The sequence below is a fragment of the Etheostoma cragini genome, chromosome 1, assembly GCF_013103735.1.
Source record: "Etheostoma cragini isolate CJK2018 chromosome 1, CSU_Ecrag_1.0, whole genome shotgun sequence".
Classification (NCBI taxonomy): Eukaryota; Metazoa; Chordata; class Actinopteri; order Perciformes; family Percidae; genus Etheostoma; species Etheostoma cragini.
The window spans coordinates 3575551-3596248 of record NC_048407.1 but is presented as its reverse complement, the minus strand read 5'-3'; the positions used below and the strand labels follow the sequence as shown (position 1 = coordinate 3596248).

General features: G+C 39.8%; 1 protein-coding gene and 1 long non-coding RNA gene across 3 annotated transcripts in view; one reads left to right on the top strand and one right to left on the bottom strand.

Moving 5' to 3' along the window:
- The window catches only part of znf536 (zinc finger protein 536), a 205829-nt gene extending 187813 nt beyond the window's left edge, over window positions 1–18016 (top strand). For both annotated transcript variants that reach the window (XM_034866439.1, XM_034866630.1), the window contains one exon: window positions 16415–18016. In XM_034866439.1, coding sequence (XP_034722330.1) covers window positions 16415–16692 — 278 coding nt within the window. In that variant the 3' untranslated portion in view covers window positions 16693–18016. The remainder of the gene's footprint in view (window positions 1–16414) is intronic.
- On the bottom strand, window positions 571–13897 carry LOC117941755. Its single transcript, XR_004655973.1, has 3 exons — window positions 13800–13897; window positions 1683–1689; window positions 571–582 (listed from the first exon to the last, which is right to left on the bottom strand). It is a non-coding gene; the product is annotated as an uncharacterized LOC117941755 (long non-coding RNA).
- Window positions 18017–20698: the final 2682 nt, after the last annotated feature.

The window sequence follows — 20698 nt, the reverse complement described above, 5'->3', positions numbered from 1 at the left end:
ATTATAATAACTGTCCATTAAAAACATTCATTAATAGAGATTGAAATGTCCAGTAACGCGGGGGGACATGTGTGTAAATGCGTGCAACAAATCTGATTAAAATTCTGATATCATAACATCCTGAGCTGGCCCAATATATTTTTCTCATAGTTGAACTTGTCCTTCATCAGATGAAATTATAAAATCAATGGAAATATTGTATTTTTTTAGGCAAGGTTACCACCCTCAAATGGCACCATTTGCTAAGAATGACCCGGATATCATTATTTCATTATTTTTAATACTGTGAATACACCAATAACTAGAACATAGGAAAGCCTGGGGCATACTGAAATGACTAAGAAACACCAGCGTTACATAAAATCACTGCAATCGTTCACGAAAGGCCAATTTGGAACTGAAAAACAAAGTTAGGTTGTTCCTTTCTTCTTCCTCTAGATAGCCTCCGAGGGCTGTAACAGAGGGTTGGTTTGAACCTGCAACCTGAACACACCGCAAAGGACAGATAACTTCAAGTCCAACACTAAATATAAAATATTCTAAAATGAAGACAAATGCCCTGTCACGTGGATTACACCGGGCCTACTGATCGCTGTAATGTGAAATCTACAGTCGTCATACTAGTCTGTCTGCTGTATAAAATGCAAGTTGTGCTGATACAACTATGCCAACCCAACAGGAAATGAATTGCCATCAATTTGATAATTCAAGAGTTCATTCCAAAATCCAAAATGTCTGTTAAATTTACAAATGCACCAATTGGACGAACTTAAGCTTTTTGGACAAAACAAGCACTTTCAAATGTCACGTGGGAGTGGAAGAATGTGTGATCAGCATTTCTCACTGTTTTCTGACATTATATAACCAAACAATTAACAGACAAAAAAAAAAAGTAATTAATAGAATGATCGATAGAGAAAAATAACCCTGATTTTAAGCAGAACATATACTAAGAAATGCTAATTTGACAGTTTGTCCCCTCGTTCTCATGCAGCCTTCTATTTCCTGCTAAGCATCTGTGCTTAAGCATTTAGGAGTGTGTGTGTGTGTGTGTGTGTGTGTGTGTGTGTGTGTGTGTGTTTGCAAGCCTGTTATGGTCTCCCCTCTTTCCCTCTCCTGAGCTCTTATGAATCGATGATCATGTGGTGTAAGGGAGATGGATGGCCCCCAGCTCCATCTTGTCTCCTCTAATTGTAAAATATTAGTTACATTAGACTCTGGCCCATGATTAATGGAACTTATTTGGAAGGTGGACTCTCTCTGACGCACACGTACTTTCTTGTTCCCCCCTCTCTCTCCCTTTCTTTGGGTTACCAGCGGTCTCCAAAGTCTCTTCCTGAAAAGAATTGAGTGATTTCACTTAAAGCGGACAAATAGGCTTCCCCTGGTAGGGGCAGTGCAGGAGAAAAAGACAGGAAAGAAAGAAGGAGGAGGAGGAGAGGGAGAGGAAATGAGGAAGGGAGATAAGAATGATGGGAGAGCTTATGAAAGGGGGTAAATAACAGCTCCACCGGAGGAGGTTTTAAGGAGTTGGATCCAAAGCGATTTAAGCTCTTCGGTAGATCATTCGGAGTTAGATTATCCTGCATGCAGGATCACATTCAAAACATGATCACGTCGTGATCGTGTTTACAAGCTGATCTCTGTGAAGAAGATATATTTTTTTCTAAGGCTAATGTTACCTGCTGCCTCAACAAATGCAGATCCAGAGAGGAGTTTCTAAGTCCAGACAGTTAAAGTTTCCACTGTGGTACAGGCATCCTTTACTTAACCCTTGTGTCGTCTTCGGGTCAAATTTGACCCCTTTTCTAATCGTCTATATCACAAATATGGGTTTCTTTTTAACTTCCTAATTTGAATTGACCAAAAATAATGTGGATGATTCCACACAACACGCTTCGCCAACACACTCCTATCTTGTAAAATACAGACGCTATGTCAGGTGCCTTTGCCGGTGTCATTGACATTAAAGGTCTCCTTTAGCGTCATATTTTAACGCGTTTGGTCGGGACTATTGACCTTTTGACACTGTTATGTTGAGGAAGAGGTCGTGGGTGGGTTCACGTTTCCGTGACACACGGGATTAACGGGACGGTTAAGGAAGAAATAGACTTTAGGAAAGGCGCCACATGGGAGACAAACCATGCTCACCTGCGTGAAAGTCTTGAGTTTGACCCATCCAACAACCCGACCAACCTCCCTAACACTCCATACTACTCGCTAAACCCCGAGTAATAAGTTGGAGTTAGTGGTGTTAATACATGGAAGTGAAAAGAAGTGTGAAACAACAACAACAAAATAAGGCCAAAAATATTGAAAAAAGCACCAAAAGTGTTGAAAAAAAGGTCAAAATCCTCAGAAAAGGTATGGATGTTTGGTCCAATGGAAGACAACACAGGGGTTAAGGGAAAGTACTACCAAACTGTAAAAAATTACTCTGTTAAAAGTAAAAGCCCTGCAAAATGTTACTTAACCCTCATGTTGTCCTGGGGTCAAATTAGACCCGTTTCCAAGTTGTCGTTTCTTTTCTTCAGATATGTAATGTCGAAAATGTCAAACAAGGCAAGAAAACATTGGGGGAAAAAAAGAGTCAAAAATATTTTAACATGTAACAAAAACTATGAAAAAAAACTCCAGAAGTAAGTAAAAACTTTGGAAGAACTGTGAAAAAAAGTGACAAAACATCATGGGACATATACAGTATATTGGGGATAAAAAAATGATAATAATGTTTAAAAAAAACACCAAAAAACGTAATACTTTTTGAACAAAGTTTTTGAAAAGCAACAAAACACTGAGATAGGGAAAACAAGAGTGTTTTTTAATGTTGAGGGAAAAACAACACAAGGGTTAAGTAAAATTCTGGAAGTGTCATGAGGAAAATGTGCTTAAAGTATTAAAAGTAAAAGTACTCAATGCAGATAAATCCTCAAATTTTAATAACTGTAAAGGGTCCAAACAGTTGTGTGTTTAATGGTCTAATCAGTTCAGCTGGACTTGCAGGCTGTTATATTGTCAGGTAGTTTCATTTATAATAAAACATCATATTTCATAAACTACATGGGTTTTTTGTGCATGAATCTTAACGTGAAGTAAAGCTGTCAGATGAATGTAATGGAGTAAAAAGTAAATTTTTTTTATTAGAAGTAGAAAGTGGCATGAAGAGAAAAAGACTCAAGTAGAGTACAAGTACATTAAATATATTCTTAAGTACAGTAATTGAGTATATGTTCTTAGTTCCATTCCACCACTGGTTAAAGGAGCAGTTGAGTTTTCTTCATTTGAGAGAAACACATGAACACACAGACGTGATAATTCCTCTTCTCCTGATTCCCACAAATTGGATGCAAGTCCTTGAGGAGCACCTGGCCGGGGCAACGTGACACACACACACACACACACACACACACACACACACACACACACACACACACCTTCAATCTGTGTTTTGCTTCATTTCAGCTGCAGTGTTTCTCACTTAACACCTGCTTCCAGCATACACAAGCTGATACTGGGGGGAAGTGTGTTTCCTGGCTGCCTTTTGCAGTCTATAAGTAGTATATCGTAGTAGTATGCAGTATGTTGTCACATGCAGTACAGACGCGTAGTCGGGACCCCTTGGCGTCACGTTTCTTAAAGCTCTGGGTGCCCCGGGGTATGATAGGGAAAATAAATAAATTACTAATGGATATTTTGTATTACAAGTTTTCTGAAATGCTTATGTTTGAATATGCAAATTAAGCTATATCTAATGTAACATTTATTGTATTTAAGGACACTTTACAAATAGACAAAGTGGGGTAAAAAACACATGTAAATGTGAATTTTAGATTAGTTTTTCCCCCCAATAGTCTGAAAGAAGACATGTTATGGAAGCAAAATAGCTGAAAAACTCTTCAAAATATTTTTAAATATATTTTTTACTTCCACCGTTAAGCTTAGAATTACATTTAAAAAAACCCTTATGACATTTTTCCCACTTTTTTTCTTCTTCTTTTAAGCAAGTACATACAATGTTGTTGTGCTTTGTTGCATGTTCAGATGTTTTTTTAACACAATTATATGGAATATTCAGTAGTTGAGTTGTCAGTTGTCAAGTTAAACGTGATATTGTTTTTACTTTTTTCATTTCTTTTAACCCTTGTGTTGTCGTCAAGTCAACCATTTTTTTGGTCAAAACTATTATCGCTTCTTCTGACATTTTTATCACTTTTTAAATGTTGTGGGTGCGTTTTTTAAATGTTTTTTGATATTTCTTATGTTGACGTTTTCAGCTTATTTCAACGGCCCATTTTTTGTGATGAAAAACCTGAAAATGGGTCAAATTTGACCCGAGGAAGACATGATGGTTAAATTCTTTTACAGCGTGTTTAAATTGTGCATACTATCTTACACATTTGTACAGTTCAATTCTGAGCAATAACCACACCTAAGGAGTCCCCACGGCAGTGTGGGACCCGGTCTGTCTGACTGTTTGTTGCTCTGTGTTTTCTAACTGTTCACCTAACTTTTAGCTGTTATCGCTGTGTGTTGAGGTCAAAGGAAGTTCACGATGATTAATGTAGCAGAGCAGCCGATGCTCTTTGTGTCAGACTGTGAGTGAGAAGCAGGTGGCCAGCATATCTATCACCCCCCCACCACCCCCCCTCTGCCCACATTTTTTGACTGAGAGACATGAATGACAGCCTACATACACACTCTAACACACACACACACACACACACACACACACACACGGACTCACATGCAGATGGGCATCCATTATCTGTGCACAGTGACAGATCAGCAGCAAATTGTCCCTTCCTCAGTTCAGCAGGGACTCTGACTGAGGAAATATGAGGCCAGGATGGGTGTCTTGCATGCACACACACACACACACAGACACAGACACACACACACAGACACACACACACACACACACAAAAACGCTTTTGTATAGGCTCAGACCCTATACAAAACATTACAAAAACTAAAGAATATGAAAAAAGAATACAAATGACTGGCTAAGTGAGTGAATGAGTGAAGGAAAACTTGACTGAAAGAGTGTTTGACTACGAGTGTGTGAATAAATGGGTGACGCATACTCAGTCGCTTTAAACAAGTCACAATGCCAATATAAGAACATGTTGCAAGTGGGGGAATGTAAAGGAAAACCAGGCAATATGAGTGCATTTGTAAGTGAGTGAGTGACTGAGTGAGGTAGTGAGTGAGGGAGGGAGTGATTGAGTGAAAGCATGACTGAAAGAGTGTTTGTTGGTTTGAATGAGTAACTGAGTGTAGAGAAGATATGTCTATAAGCACACGGTATGCAATTAAATGTAAGTGACGGAGTCAGTGAGAGAAACCGAGATAATGTGTGAGTGAGTGAACGAGTGTCTTAGTTAACAAATGAGAAAAACAATGCAAGTGAGTGAGTGAGTGAGCGAGCGAGTGAGTGAGCGAGTAAATGTAAAAAAACAAATGAGTCAGTTGGGTTCAGCTCGTTTCATTTTTTTAATATTTAATTTTTTTTTGTGTATATCTGTATTTACAGTATGTATGTGTGGGTGTATGTGGGGGGGTGGTACTGTTTGATACATTTACATCTATGGAAAAGTCTAAGTCAGATTGATTGATTGATTGATTGATTGATTGGTTGAAACAGACGAGTGAGTGAATAAAGTGACCGCCACAGAAACTTTGAGCACAGGCATGAAAAGAAAAAGCAGTGGACTCCAGAAAAGAGTGGTAAAAAGTGAAAATAGAACAAGAGATGAAGACAGAGAAGAAGGGGAAAAAAAGCTGCTATTTTGGGTTCTTATTAACAGGTCCTACTGGTACAGCAATTAATAATCTAGTTCAGTATTTAACATGGGACCTAGTCCCCGGTGTGGACGCTTTAGCTGGCTTTGATGCTGAAAGAGCCCCCCCCCCCCCCCAGTTCCTCTCTTCTCCTCTCCTTAAGTGCCTCCCCTGGTGTTATTTGCGTGTTGGTTTTCTCTAGTTAAGATAGGAAACAGACCAAATCGCTATTCCCCAAACTTCAGGCCAATTTTCTATCTACACGCCAGCTCGTTGGGGGAAATGCTCTTAATTCATCAGAGGGAATCCAGAGAAGGATACATTCCCTTCAGGCTGTTTGAAGTAATGTAAATGTATTTATTTTGGAGAGGGTAGGGGGTGTGGAAGGAATTAAAAAAAATTAGAATATATATATTATTGAAGAAATAAGCAATGGATACAAATCCATGCAGTCATGCTGGCTACATTTAACAAGTCTTTAACACGAAGAAAAGCCTGATACGAACTCTTACTTCTACACTTTTTTCTTTTTCTTCAGCAACAAACAAAGCTTAACTTTTTAGTGTTGTAGAGTAATAGGAAAACATTATTCAAATACAAACAGATGAAGCTGATCTGTCAACTGATACCCCGACACAATTTGCCATCAGCAACTTCTTCTCAGAGTCCTAACTTGGTCAACTTGATTGAAACACATAGACATAATACACACAGTGCTACAATCAACATTATCTACAATTAACAGTAACCCTGGAAATCCAGAGTTCTCGTGAGAACACAATTTGAATTTGCTCAGAGATTAACTCTGGCAATGAGGAATGATGCTCATTAAATATGCCCTTGGAGCTGAGCTGCACCAATCACATCGGTGCATCTGATATAGAGGTGAGCTGCACAAATCACATCGGTGTATCTGATATAGGTGAACCAGAGGCCAGCTGCACCAATCACATTGTTGTATCTGATATAGGTGAAACAGAGGTGAGCTGCACCAATCACATCCGTGTATCTGATATAGTCTGGAATCAGTCAGTAATCATTGGTCGTAGAGTTATCCAATTGCGTGCAGGGATTTTTTCAAACGCATGCTCGTGCCGCCCATCGAGGCAATGAGGCCAGACCCATAATCTTTCGGATTTGAGCCTGGATTTCCAAGCTAATTTACAGTGCAGGCAGGATCTCAAATGTCCATAGATGATAAATGTCCACAAACCCAATTATAAATCACATTTAAAAAGGCACATCTTAGAAATTCCAACAACCCCCCCCCCCCCCCCCCCCCCCCTCCTCCAAGCTGTAGCAGTAAATCTGACCTTACATCGAAAATGGGGACCGTAATGGTTGCGGTTTTAAAGTCATTCTTTATGTTGTGAACACACATACACACACACACAACACAACAGTTATTTCTTAAAGGTCCCATGGCATGACAATTTCACTTTATGAGGTTTTTTAACATTAACATGAGTTCCACAAGCCTGCCTATGGTCCCCCAGTGGCTAGAAAAGGTAATATGGATATCCTGCTCTGTATTTGAGAAAATGAAAGGTCAGATGGGCCTATCTGGAATCTTGTTCCTTATGACGTCATAAGGGGAAAGGTAACCTCCCCTTTTTCTGCTTTGCCCGCCCTCTCTCCTCCTCAAAAGCTACAGACTCAGAAATGGCACATACTAAGGAAAGCTCATTGTGGGACTGGCTCTAGTGGCTGTAATATTGCACAAAGGCTGACTTTTGGGAAAGAGACTTCAGATTCAGTATTAGGGGACCACTAAGGTCTATATAAAAGCATCCAAAGAGCACCATGTCATGGGACCTTTAAAAGAGTTCACTAAAAACATCCCCAATGCTTTGGCCTGGTGGGAAGTCAGTTTGCTCAATACGGAAACCCAATCATGGCAGTGTGAGTGCCGATGAAGACTAAAATGTACAATCAGGATTTCTAATGTTAGAGACAGCTAAGATAGGAGGTCTCTGACAAGATAGAATACATGCGTGAGTTTAGGAATTTCTTCTATAATTCGGAAAATATAGAAAGAAATTACGTGTTGTCTTAATCCCGATATAAATCAAAATGGAGCAATTTTATAAAACAGATACTTTAACAAAAGAGGAACATGTATGAACTATTTTTTGAGTGTAGATGTGATGGTATGCATGTGTGTGTGTGTGTGTGTGTGTGTGTTGCTGCAGTTTACCGAGTAATCTGGGAGCTACAGCATAAATGCAGGTTATTGGACAGATGGTTTAGCACATTTAATTGCTCACACCTTCTGTGTGTCTCTGTCTCTCTGCTTAAAACCTCTCTATCTGTCTTTTTCTTAGTCTCTTTTTCTCTTTTTCAATACTATTTGTATTTCCTTTATGTGGATATTATACACTTTGTTTAAATGTGTGTATGCAGAATCTGTTAAATGTTATTGTTAGTTCAACTAACTCATACACACACAAACACATAAACACACACACACCCGCACTCATCCATACACATACGTTTCTCCAGGTTTCTCCCTCCTAACTTAAACACATGTTGCAGAACCATGAAAGCACATATACAAATTAAAGCATGCTTTAATGTGCACATTTGCAAACCCATGCCACACACACACACACATACAGAGACACCTAAAGACCAGGAACAGCGCCTGGGCTTTCTACCAGCGCTGGCGTCCTCAAATGCCATTCGATGCCAGCGCGGCCATCTGTTGCCGTCTTAAGATAGCTCTTCCCACCAGACGCAGGCGAGGTAACACTTTTCCACGAGCCATAGTGTATTCTTCAATATGGCCACAAACGTAAGCAACGTTTGGGTAAATTATAAGTTTGATGCAATCACTGTCTATATGTCACACCTCATCGTCACTTCAAACTCAAACAAAGACGATTTAATCTTGAAAGTTACGTTTTTGTGATATCGTTCTCACTGTGAAATACAGTAAAATGCAAATAAGAGGGGAAAAAAAGACATATGACAGAAAGGAGCAAGACCTCAAGCGAATGAAGTCCATGTGTGTGTGTGTGTGTGTTGTTGATGTACCACACTACTGCCACATGTTTCACCTGCCACACATGCACACCCCCACCCACCTACTCACTTACCTCATAGCTTGCTGTAATGATCTTATCTTTACCAATAAACACAAACACACACACACACACACACACACACACACACACACAGAGACACACACACACACACTGAATCCTCTCCTCCTGCCCTCCACCTCACTTCCTCTCCCCCTTTTCTTCTGATCTCCATGCAGAGGGCCTTAGGGGGTTAATTAACAGGCTTAGATAATGCCACACTAATGAAAGCAAGACCACTGTTCTCTCCCTTTCTCTCTCTCTCCTCTCTCTCTCGCTCTCTCTCTCTCTGTCTGTCTGCCCCCCCCCCAGACAAACTCTTTATTTCTCTATCTATGCATCTCTTTCCCGACCAGAGTCATGCAATATCAATGCAAGGTCTTAGGGTACTGAGCTGGGTTTTTTACGTCTTATGGAACACAGACATATCACACATTCAGAGGTTCATAAAAATTCTTTGTGGGAAAAAACTGTTGATAAAGCCACCGAATTGACAGGCTGTTCTCATGAGGGATGATGTCGGGGTGGATGGGTGAGTCCTAAAACACAGGGCTTTCCAGCTGTTCCAAGAGGCTTTTTAAAGACTTTCCTTAGCTTAAGTAGTAGGAAAACTTTCTCAACACATGAAGGAACACTTTATCCTCCAGTTTATCAGGAACAATCAAATACTTTTGTTTTTTTTTCTGCTGGAAAGGAAGGGTATGACAAGTTGTCATTTAAGGCCCTGTTTACACATACATGGTTATTTAGACAAACGGAGACATCACACTTTGTTCAAACGGAGAATTTGACACTGAAAACGAGTCTTTCTAAAAACTCCAGCCAGTGTGGAGATTTTTTAAATCTTTGTTTGCACATAAACTGAGACAAACTGAGGTTTAGGCAGCTGAGGAAGTAAAGAAGAGAAGAGAGAGGAAATGATTTATTGCTATTTTTGGGATTCTGATTGGCTGTCGTGGGCTTGAGCTTCTCGTTACACCGCCCCCTACAGGTTTGGCATGCTCTTGACGGCATTGATGGCATATATTATCACGGTCTAATGATATAGACATTACATTGGTGCATTTTGATCCACTGACAAAGTGTCAAACCAACGTCTACATAGTTGCTCCACATGCCTGATTGTAACAGCATGTAAGGACTTAATGGTAGGTATTCAGATAGCCTCTTAGTGGGGGGCACTGAAGTAACATCTAAATAGTTTGAGTGACAAATCTGAAGCAAAAAGCTGTAAGAGTTTGATATACTGCACAATAATTAAGCCATAAGATCCCTTAAAAACCCCGTGTGAATCACGTTTCTCACATGTATTTCACTTATTGCACCTGTGAATTACATGATACATGAAGAAAGTGAATCATGTTTTTCCAATTAGCATGAGACTCCACTGACAAACGACTATAAGCTGCATATCATCTCTGGAAGATATCCATTTACACACCTTTAAATTCATTAGATAGTCCTTAGACAAGACGGTATCATGACTTTGATTAAACATAATGCCTCTTTCCTACAGCCAAGTTGCGTGTTATGTGTACGCATTTTGAGCTATCGGCGTGGATGTCTACGCTGTACCGTTATCACTGTATACATCGGACGGCAGTCTCTAACGTCACAGCGTAGATATACACGTCACTTTCTAGATCCTCTTTTGTGGTATCAAGAGGCTACGGTTGGGTTTAGGAAACGTCACACGTGAGTTTAGGAAAAGAAGAAACGGTTGGGATTAGGAAAGGAAGACCACGCTATTGCAAGCTAATGTAACTCAATGGAGGCCAAACAGCGATCAAAAACACGCTACAAAGCCAGTATGCGTCTTAATAACACGCCAATAATGACATATGCAGTACGAATTGGCGTGATAGTGTCATACACATACGCCACTTCATGACATTAGTCTACATTAGAGGTAAAAACAGAATGAGAACAGTAATCAGACAACCAACTAAGGGAAAATCCTTCAAATGCAGTGGAAAGCTTCAGATTAGTAATAACTCCACCTGTGAGCTTAGATTCGTTGCACCATCTAACAGGGTGGGTTTACATGTTTGCAAAACTCTGTCATGTGACTTCTGCATCCAAGAGATACATTTCCAATCTCTATTCTGCTTGTGTTAAACTAAAGCAATCAAATCCCCAAAAATGTCAACCTCTTGACTGTAGTATGAAGCAATGAATCCAGTTCTACCGATCCATGATAAGATGTGTTAAATCAAAGAAACAATATAAATAACATAAAAAATGGAAACTATTTTAATAATGGCAAGTTTGGCCTACTGAACGCCTGTTGTGTGTGTGTGCTTGTTTGTGCGTGCATGTGTTTGTGATTCTGTAACAGACATAGATTACCCTCTTTTGCATTTTTTATCCCTACCAACATATAGCTATATAGAGTGTGTCTCTAAATTGCTCTGCGGAAGTCAACATTAACTTAAGTCTACACATCCTATCCAAACTTTTTTCAAGCCATGCAATTCAAACCACAATCTCTCTCTTTACCTAAACAACCTCCCCGGGGATAAAAAACAACAACTTGATTTGCATTTATTTTTAAAGTCCATGGAGACAAACAGCGAGTAAGCAGAGGGGAGAAAAAGAATGAGTTGAGTTGTTCGGGGGGCATAACTCGCTCTCCCTAAGTGTAAAATGGGATAAGTCCGAGAGGCAGAATTGCCTCTCGGACTTAACGTAATGTAAGGGAGTGTGAAATTAAACTGCACACGTATAAAAGGAACCCTTCATTGTATGCCGCCGACTAGCTTATCTGGAAATTCAGACAACTGGAACATCCAAAGCCTGCAAACTTGTAGCAATCCCCTTTGTGTGGCTCCAGAGCAAACAATGTAATATCAGAAAGCCGGAGAGGCTCCAAATCCTGTGTCAGATTGCCAAACCCAAAGTAGCTGCATCCTCGCATCAAGCCTGTCTGTGTGTATACTTTAGCATGCACGTGTCCATCTTTCTACAATATAAGTAGACTGTGCCCTCACTCCCGCTACCCCCATGTGTATGCCAGTGAGTGATCATTTCCTCTTTAATTCCTGGCCTCTTACCTATTGATATTCCCTGCACCTATCCCTGCACCTCTTTTAAACCCCATATGCTAATTTGATTTAGAGCAAGAAAAAAAGAAAAGAAACAACAAAACGTGGGTGACGGCAAATCTGCTGTTATTAATAACCTAAAGTACTAAGGCTCAAACTGTCTCCATAGATTCTGCCCCTCCCAATTCCTGCCTCCCTCCCTCCCTCCCTCCCTCCCTCCCTCTCCACTTTGTTTTGTCCTCTCTGTCTGTCTGTGAGTGAGTGAGCTAAGTGAAGTGGGTTATGATGGCGGTGTAATCGGCATCCCTCAAACAAACGGCTGGTGCTATTAAGGGCCATTGTGTTTGCTGCAGTGATGATCAGATTCAATCTAGGGAGAACATTCTGTGCTGGAGCTATGGCAAGAGGGGGGGGAGATAGAGAAAAATACCTCGCCTCGTTCCACTCTGCTATTGTGTTCAGGGGACTAGATGTATGCACGCTCTTCATAAGATGCATATCGACTCAGGGAGCTGCAAAAGTTTAGTTCAGATGAATTTGTCGGAGCTGTGTGACTGCACAAAGTGAGGCGAGTATTAAATGTTGGGTAATGTTTTCAGGATGTATTTGTTTCAATAAGGGCTGGTGTGTTGCAGAAGAGAAAATCATTTTTCCTCTCCTCTTTGTCCTCAACTGTACCCTCTTCTCCCGGTCTCTGCTCCTCAGTCTAATCCGTCATGTTGTTAACACAGCCTCATGAGTGCCAGTGGAAGTCCTGAATAGCTGCATTATGGCCAGAGGGGTGGAGGCTGAAGTTAATTCAATGCAATTTCAATTTTATTCATAGCATCAATTCATAACAAGAGTTATCTTGAGACACTTTACAGATGGAGTAGGTCTAGACCAAGCAGGGCCAAACAGTTCTAGTAGTTCCCTGCAGAGCAAGCAACAGTGGCGAGGAAAAACTCCCTTTTAGGAAGAAACCTCTGAGTTACAGTAGATGTTCTTATTGAATATCAGTCAACAATACGCTTTTGATGTGATGGAGCAGCAGCAAGGATCAAGTGATATCTTCACATGATATGTAGAATAAATACTGCACATAGGCCACAGTAGGACTCAAGGAGTAGTTAATTCACTTATTTTTGGAATTTATGGTGAATGAACCTCATTTATAGGAAATTATTTTTGAGTAAGAAAAGCAGAAATTAGGAATTATTTAGACTAAAAGGAAAGGAGTGGATGTTGATGGATAATCACAGACTGGAATATGTCAACTTTGACTCAATACTATTTCAGAACCACTTCAATTTTTTTTTTCTTCAAATGCTATAAAATTGAATTAGACGCCCCAAAATTAATGAACGTAGAGATTTGTACTGTACTGTAATCAATCATGTTATTTTGGGTAATTAAAAAGAACATTGATATAGGAAAACAGTTCAATTTCACCCGGGGACAACATGAGGGTTAAATATTGTGTTGCTTCAACTTCAGTTCAGTGTTTCAGATGGAGAATGACATTACTTAGGAGTTTAGATTCTCTCGACCCATGGGTCCGTGGGTTTCCCACCACTCTCCTCAGGCCGGGCTGGGCCCTTAATCAAGCATTTGTTTTTTTTTAATCATTACTTTATTAGCCTAATTGGGTGGGGCGAAAGCAGATATGGTCTCTCCTATATGCGGCGCCTGTTGGCAGGTGCGTTGGCGTGGAGGCTGTGGCGAAGGACAGTATGCTGTTTATTAGGTGATCGAGACAAGAAAGTCTCCTGTGTGGGTCCAGGGCTTTGATTGTGGTACTGCCTTGATCTTGATCTGCTACCCACCGTATTCGGCCGAGGGAGCTAGGCTCGAGGTTATTATTATTTTCTTTTTATGTTCGTCATTCGAATCCATTTGTGATCCGTTCCACTCTGAATAAACAAACAACGCTGTTTACATGCTTCGTCCTTGTTGCATTATTCATTAGGATAATTCTAAACAGATTTCTGTAGTTCAATAAACTCGGAAATGTAGTTGGGAACGTTGGTTATAACAACCCATGTATTAACCCTCATGTTGTCCTCGGGTCAAATTGACTTGTTTCCCTATATCAACGTTCTTCTTAATTACCCCAAATAAGATGATTGATTCCACACAACGCTCTTTGGCAAGTACAAATCTTTACTCTCATTAATTTTGGGGTGTCTAATTCAATTTTATAGCATTTGAAAAAAAAAAATTATAGTAATGAGTCAAAGTTGACATATTCCAGTCTGTGATTATCCATCAACATCCATTCCTTTAATTTTAATTAATTCCCAATTTCTTCTTTTCTAACTCAAACATTAGGTACAATTTCCTATAAATCAGGTTTATTGACCATAAATTCCAAAAATAACTATAATACTAAAGTTAACAAGTGACAAAAGGGTTGAAAAAAAGAACAGAAACGTAAGAAAAAGCTAAAAACATTGATTAAAAAGCATCAACAAAAGTTTTAATTTTCAACTTTCACAGGAAGACAACACAAGGGTTAAAAAAATTGTCAGGATGAAATCGGGCTTGGGCCCGTTATCTTTTTGGGGGGGTGGGGGGGATTTTCCCTTTATTAAAGTGACAGTGGATAGCAAAGGGGGGAATCAAACTGTACCAAACCGCTGCAGGACTTAGCCAACATGGGGCGGACGCTCCTAATGGGTGAGCTAGAGGCCGCTCCGGTTCGGGCTCCTTATTAGGTTTAACATGTCGGGCCCGGCTCAGACACAACCTGCATGGACTCGGGTAGGGTCGGACTTGATCTTTTGGGCCTGATCTAAGCTTTACATGAATCGGTCCCCATTGTTGATGATAGGGGTTCGTCAAAGACCTCTGGTATATAACAATCTCTAGAACAGGGGTGTCAAACTCATTTTCTCTAAGGGTCACACTGTCAAAAGAGAATCACATCAAGGTCTAGACATGTTAAGTTTATGGACATGCTAATGTTTTATTGTCTTTGACTTTATTAATGCATGTTGCTTTTTTACTTCTGCATTTTTCTAGCATATCTTCCGTAATTTTTTGTTGTTTTTACTGACTCTTTGTGGCTTTCACAGACATCTGTGTTCTTTTTTTCCGACATTTTGGATGCTGACAAAAATGCGACAAAAAGCATCCAAAATGTACATGCAGTAATAAAGTCACATAATTCAGAATCAGAATAAGAATCAGAACTACTTTATTGATCCCTGAAGGGAAATTTTGTGTTGCAGTTGCAAGTGTAAATACATTTCAGAGTAGAAATATAAATGAATTAATTAATATAGTACATACTATAGTATTAATTAATATAGTATAATACAGTCATTTTCCTGTGTTTTTGGTTTGGCGCAAGATAGGCGGGTCAAAATGTAATGTTAACCTGAGTTGATGTATGGGCCAGATGTGCTCAAAGTTGTTTTTCACTAACTAAATATCTGACTGTATTATTGTATGTTTCACATAGTCTTCTCACTTACAGTTTGATCCAAATAAAGTCCAAAAAAGTTCCTCAGCCATCATAGAAAAAAACGCCCAACATGTTGGAAAAAGTGACAACAACTTTGTAGGCTCAAATGTATTGTGAACTTGAATTGACATGCGGGCCAGATCAAAATCGCCGAGTGGCCGTATTTGGCCCACGGGCCTTGAGTTTAAGGTTCTACACTGACATATAATAAATTGACTGTTTTCAGTAGAGGATTTAATTACACAGTATTACTGTCACGTGGATGCTCCTTTAGAGGGCGTTGTCTTTTTTTAAGAGCACCGACAGAAGTTCTAAAACATCAAACTGAGCCCTATGAAACCCAAAATTACCCTAATGTACTCAAAACTCCATAGAACATTGTTTTAATGCACAGATTCAGCTTTTTATCTGTGTGTATGTCGTTCCACTGATCAGACAGCTGACATTTTTTATTTTCTGAGCCCAATAAATGGCGCTCTCTGTCGAACAAATGGAACTAATGGTTCATGAAGCTTCATTTAAACATCATTAATAAAGACCCAAGAAAAATAGCAACGCACCAACAAAATGTAGGAAAGAAGAAGCCTGCATTCGACACAAAAAGTCCACAACTGCTGATCAATATGCCCTTTTACAAAGTATCCAACATCTGACTGTTACTGTAACTGATACTAAGAATAAAATAAATTGTCAGTATTGGTTGGATTCCAGTGCCATTAACTCCAAGCAGCTGTTAACATTTGCTCAAAAAATGATTGTGTAAAGTTGTCAGTGCTTCTCAAATGTTCTTACGTCACAAACCACAAGCCTCCGAAACTATTGACCCAGTGGCGCCCATGTGGGAGGATGTTTGTTGTGTCTTCCTCTGCCTACAGTGCACATAGAGACTTCATTTGGTGAGAGATTGGAAAAAAATCACTCTCAGACATCTTCTAATAGGGGTAAATCTGAAGCAAATTAGATTACAGTGACATGGAGACCCCCAAGGACCCTGTCTGAGACCTATTGGTTTAGCTTAAAATGGTTATAATATTCTCTTGTTCTCTTTCTCTCTCCAGGACAGAGACCATTCAAGTGCAGTTACTGCCCCTACAGTGCCTCCCAGAAGGGCAACCTGAAGACCCATGTCCTGTGTGTGCACCGCATGCCCTTTGACAACAGCCAGTATCCTGACCGACGCTTCAAGCGCTCCCGTCCCGAGTCCGACGGCCCAGAAAAGAACCCTGAAGACGCCGTTGGTGATTTTGCATTTCATCAACCGACGACAGGAGCGGAAGGAAGCCATGAGACTAACGTGTCGTTCGCAGGGGAGGCCACATTTCGTCACCAGGACTGAAGCAGCCATGTTGGTTACTAACATCCTCGAGGGAAGGTGTGTGTCCGTCTTGGACAATGCATTATCGGAATTTGCATCGTTAGACAACTCGTTTCCAACAGAACTGTCCCGGAGATCCTAAGACATCGGCAAGCCCATGAATTGCTGGCGGACAGCGCTGTGAATAGACCACACTTCCTACGTACGTCTGTGTAATTGGAAGTCTGTAAACACTGACTAAGAACACATATTAATGTATGTATTTGTGATGAGGTGATTCAGCATCTTTTTTTTTAAGACCAAGCAAGTGTGCAAGAATGAAAAAGTTAAAAACTGTTAATGAAATAGTTAACAGTTGTTTTCAGACAAATCACAAAGGAAAGGAGGCTGTGGAGAAAGCAGGAGGCCAAGTAAAAATCATTAGAATTTCCTCCAAAAATAAGTCTTTTATCAGAAAAATGATCCGTGTAAAGGATTGAGCAGAAAAGTTATTGTAAGGAAGATGGAGGAGGCGGTGGAGGAAAAGGAGGGCTTTTCAATGCACACCAACACCACCACCGCCAACCCCAGCCATCCCAGAACATAACACCAGTGGCTGCCATTTCCCAGTGAGTGATGAGCACTGTATGCGTGTGTGTGTGTGTGTTGGAGGGTCAGTGGCGGCAATGGTGGCGTGTGTGTCAGGGATAGAGGGGAAAAGGAGGGGGTGCATTGGTGCCAGCCTGACTGGAGCTGTCATCGCAGAGGAAATCAATTCAACAACGCACACACACAAACACACAATTAGTCCTACAGTGGTAACCTGACCCTTGATGGTACGCCAGGGGGTCAAGTTGAGTCCCGTCAGCTGGCCAGAGCCCCTCAAGTCACCTCCTTCCCTCCTCCATTATTCCCTCTTCTCTCACTCTCTCCAATACAAGCCAAATGCGTTATAACGACCTGAAAAAAATACAACACAAATCAATCCGCAGCGTATTTAAGGCATCCATTAGCCGACGCTAAGGCTTGTTCTGCTCTGGTTTTGGCAATTCAACGTCCAGAGGTCACCTTACTGGCTCCATGTCAGAGAAGGACAGGGAGTTTGAGCTCATTATGTTTTAGCTTGGGCCACTTTATGATGACAGATGACAGGTTGGTACTTTGGCGAGTAGCTGGACCAAGCTCTGGGGAATGTTTTTGTGATGTGCTTCAGAAGGAAAGATCCAGTATAACCAGCTGTGTTCTGTACATATAAAAAGGTGTGGAGAGTTTGACATAGACACTCTGGCATCAACTCAAGACAAGCAGGATTAATCTCCCCCAATTACAAGCTCTTTTAAAGTTGCTACACAGGAGGGACATGATGACAAATACGATTATCATTCACCCGCTTTAAGTCTGTTATTACACTGCCTTTTATATAAAAATGATTACACAAGTTGTTGTTTTTATTTTCAAAGGAGGAATTCTCTTTCTGTGTATAAGTAGTGTTTTTAATCATTATGTATGTGGGATTTATTCCTAAGGAGAGGGATGGGGGGGAGGTGGGGTGGGGGGCGACATAAAACACTGAAAACAGAATGTTTTGAGCTTGTAAAATCAAGCTACATTGCTCAAAGGGAGACTGAAAACACATCAACTTTGATTGTACTTTGTTGTGCCGACAGCTGGTGGTTACTGCTGGGCGAGGAGAAAAAGAAAAGTATGGCGCTTTGTGCTACGTCGGTATTGGTGGTAGGGGGTTGGGTGTTGTTAATGTTTTTCTGATAAAGAGAAATGATCCGTACTTTAGGAAAGTCAATATCTTCCCGCACAAACACACAGGCAGTGGTGGGGAGGGCTAAACTCCTAAAACCCCAGGGCCACAGCTCTGCCTAAAGGAGTTTACAGTCCGACACAATGCACACACACGCGCACGCACACACTCACACGCACACACACACACAACAACAGGGTGAGAAATACAATCCTAATGCACACACTGAGAGATGGAGGGGTAAGCAGAGAAAAAGGACAGCAAAAGTGTAGAGGGAAAACAGAAAAAAAAGCCAGAAAGAAATAGTAAAGAGAGTAATAGAATAAAGTTCTAGTGTAATTGTGGTTTTAATTGTGGCACTACAGTTTAAAAAGTATGACAACACAGAAGGAGGCAGTACTTGCATTACATGAAAAATGATATTTTATTTGCAATTCTTTAATTTTAATTAGCAGGACAGTTGTTCTCAGTGCCTAATAACTGAGTGTGTAGGGTCTGTCGGTTTCAGCGCACCACTGTGTTCTTGGTGGCTTTAACTTGCTTTTCTAGATGTGTATGTACATGTGTGCGCGTTGCAACCTTTTCTATGTATTAACAAAAACTTTTTTTTTTGGAAGTACACATTCCAGTTTTTGGCAGCCCGGCTTTTCCATCATACTGAAGCATACGGTTTCATCATCTTGATCAGATGAGGCAATGATTTTTTTAGTTTTTAACACCGTAGAGCACCATTTGTTGTGATTCCTCTGTGATTTGTACTCTTTGTCCATCCTTGAGAATGATACCCCCCCAACCACCCGCTTTAATCCCAAAATAATCCATTCCATTGTCCCCATGCAGTTTGATCTCCGTCAAGCTTCCTATTGAAGAAGCACATGCAGTTTGCTCAAATATAATCACTGGTGCTAGAAGAAAATAAAAACTAAACACTAAAAAATGAAACCCATTTATTTCAGCCTGCAATGGATTCTGTAGTATGCAATATTAGTCCAAATACTGTCCACATTCCTACATGAACAATATTTCCATAGCCAATGGTAGGAGAGGTGAGGAGAGGGGTTTTGTTGCAAACTGTTAGCTTATTTTAACAGTAGATACCTTCATATTTAAAAGAGAAATATTGGTCATTATTTATTGCCGTTTGACAAAAGATAAAATCTTTAATTAAAGAGGTGTATCAAACATGGGCTGTTTCAGCCATCTAGACATTATGATGTACTTCAGCTGTTTTTTCCTGCAATAAAGCCCTCTACCTTTGGGAAACACTGTGTTTGTGTCTGGGTCCTTTCACAGCATTCAGGTCAAACACTCCTCTGGAGAAGATGAGCCATTCGGACTGGTAAAGGGTTCAAATGTGTCACACTGTTTTGTCAATATAATATATTGTGACTTTTATTAACATAGTGTACAGTGAGTTTTTCAACATACCATACTATGACTATTTTTGACATATTATACTATGACTTATTTGACATAGTATACTATGACTTTTTATTACTTTTTTCAACATACTTTACTGTGTCTATTTTCAACATAATGTCTAATGTAAAAAGTCATAGGATAGTACATCGAAAAAAGTAAAAAAAGTCATAGTATAGTACATCGAAAAAAGTCAAAGGATAGTACATAAAAAAAAGGTCTTAGTATAGTACATCATAAAAAGTCATGGGATAGTACAACAAAAAAAATTCATAGGAAAGTACATCAAAACCAAGTCATGGTATAGGACATCAAAAAAAGTCATAGGATAGTACATAGAAAAAAAGTCAAAGTATAGTACATCGTAAAGTCATAGGATAGTACATCGAAAACAAGTCATAGTATAGTACATCGAAAGAAAGTCATAGGATAGTACATCGAAAAACTGTGATAGTATAGTACATCACAAAAAGTTAAAAAAGTCATAGTATAGTACATCAAAAGAAATTCATAGGATAGTACATCAAAAAACTGTGATAGTATAGTACATCACAAAAAGTTAAAAAAGTCATAGTATAGTACATCAAAAGAAATTCATAGGATTGTACATTAAAAAAAAAGTCATAGTATAGTACATCGAAAAAAGTCATAGGATAGTACGTTGAAAAAAAGTCATAGTATAGTACATCGAAAAAAGTCAAAAAAGTCATAGTATAGCACATCGAAAAAAGTCATTGGATAGTACATCGAAAAAAGTACATCGAAAAAAGTAAAAAAAGTCATAGTATAGTACATCGAAAAAATTCACAGGGTATACTACATCGAAAACAAGTCATAGAATAGTACATCGAAAACAAGTCATAGATAGTACAT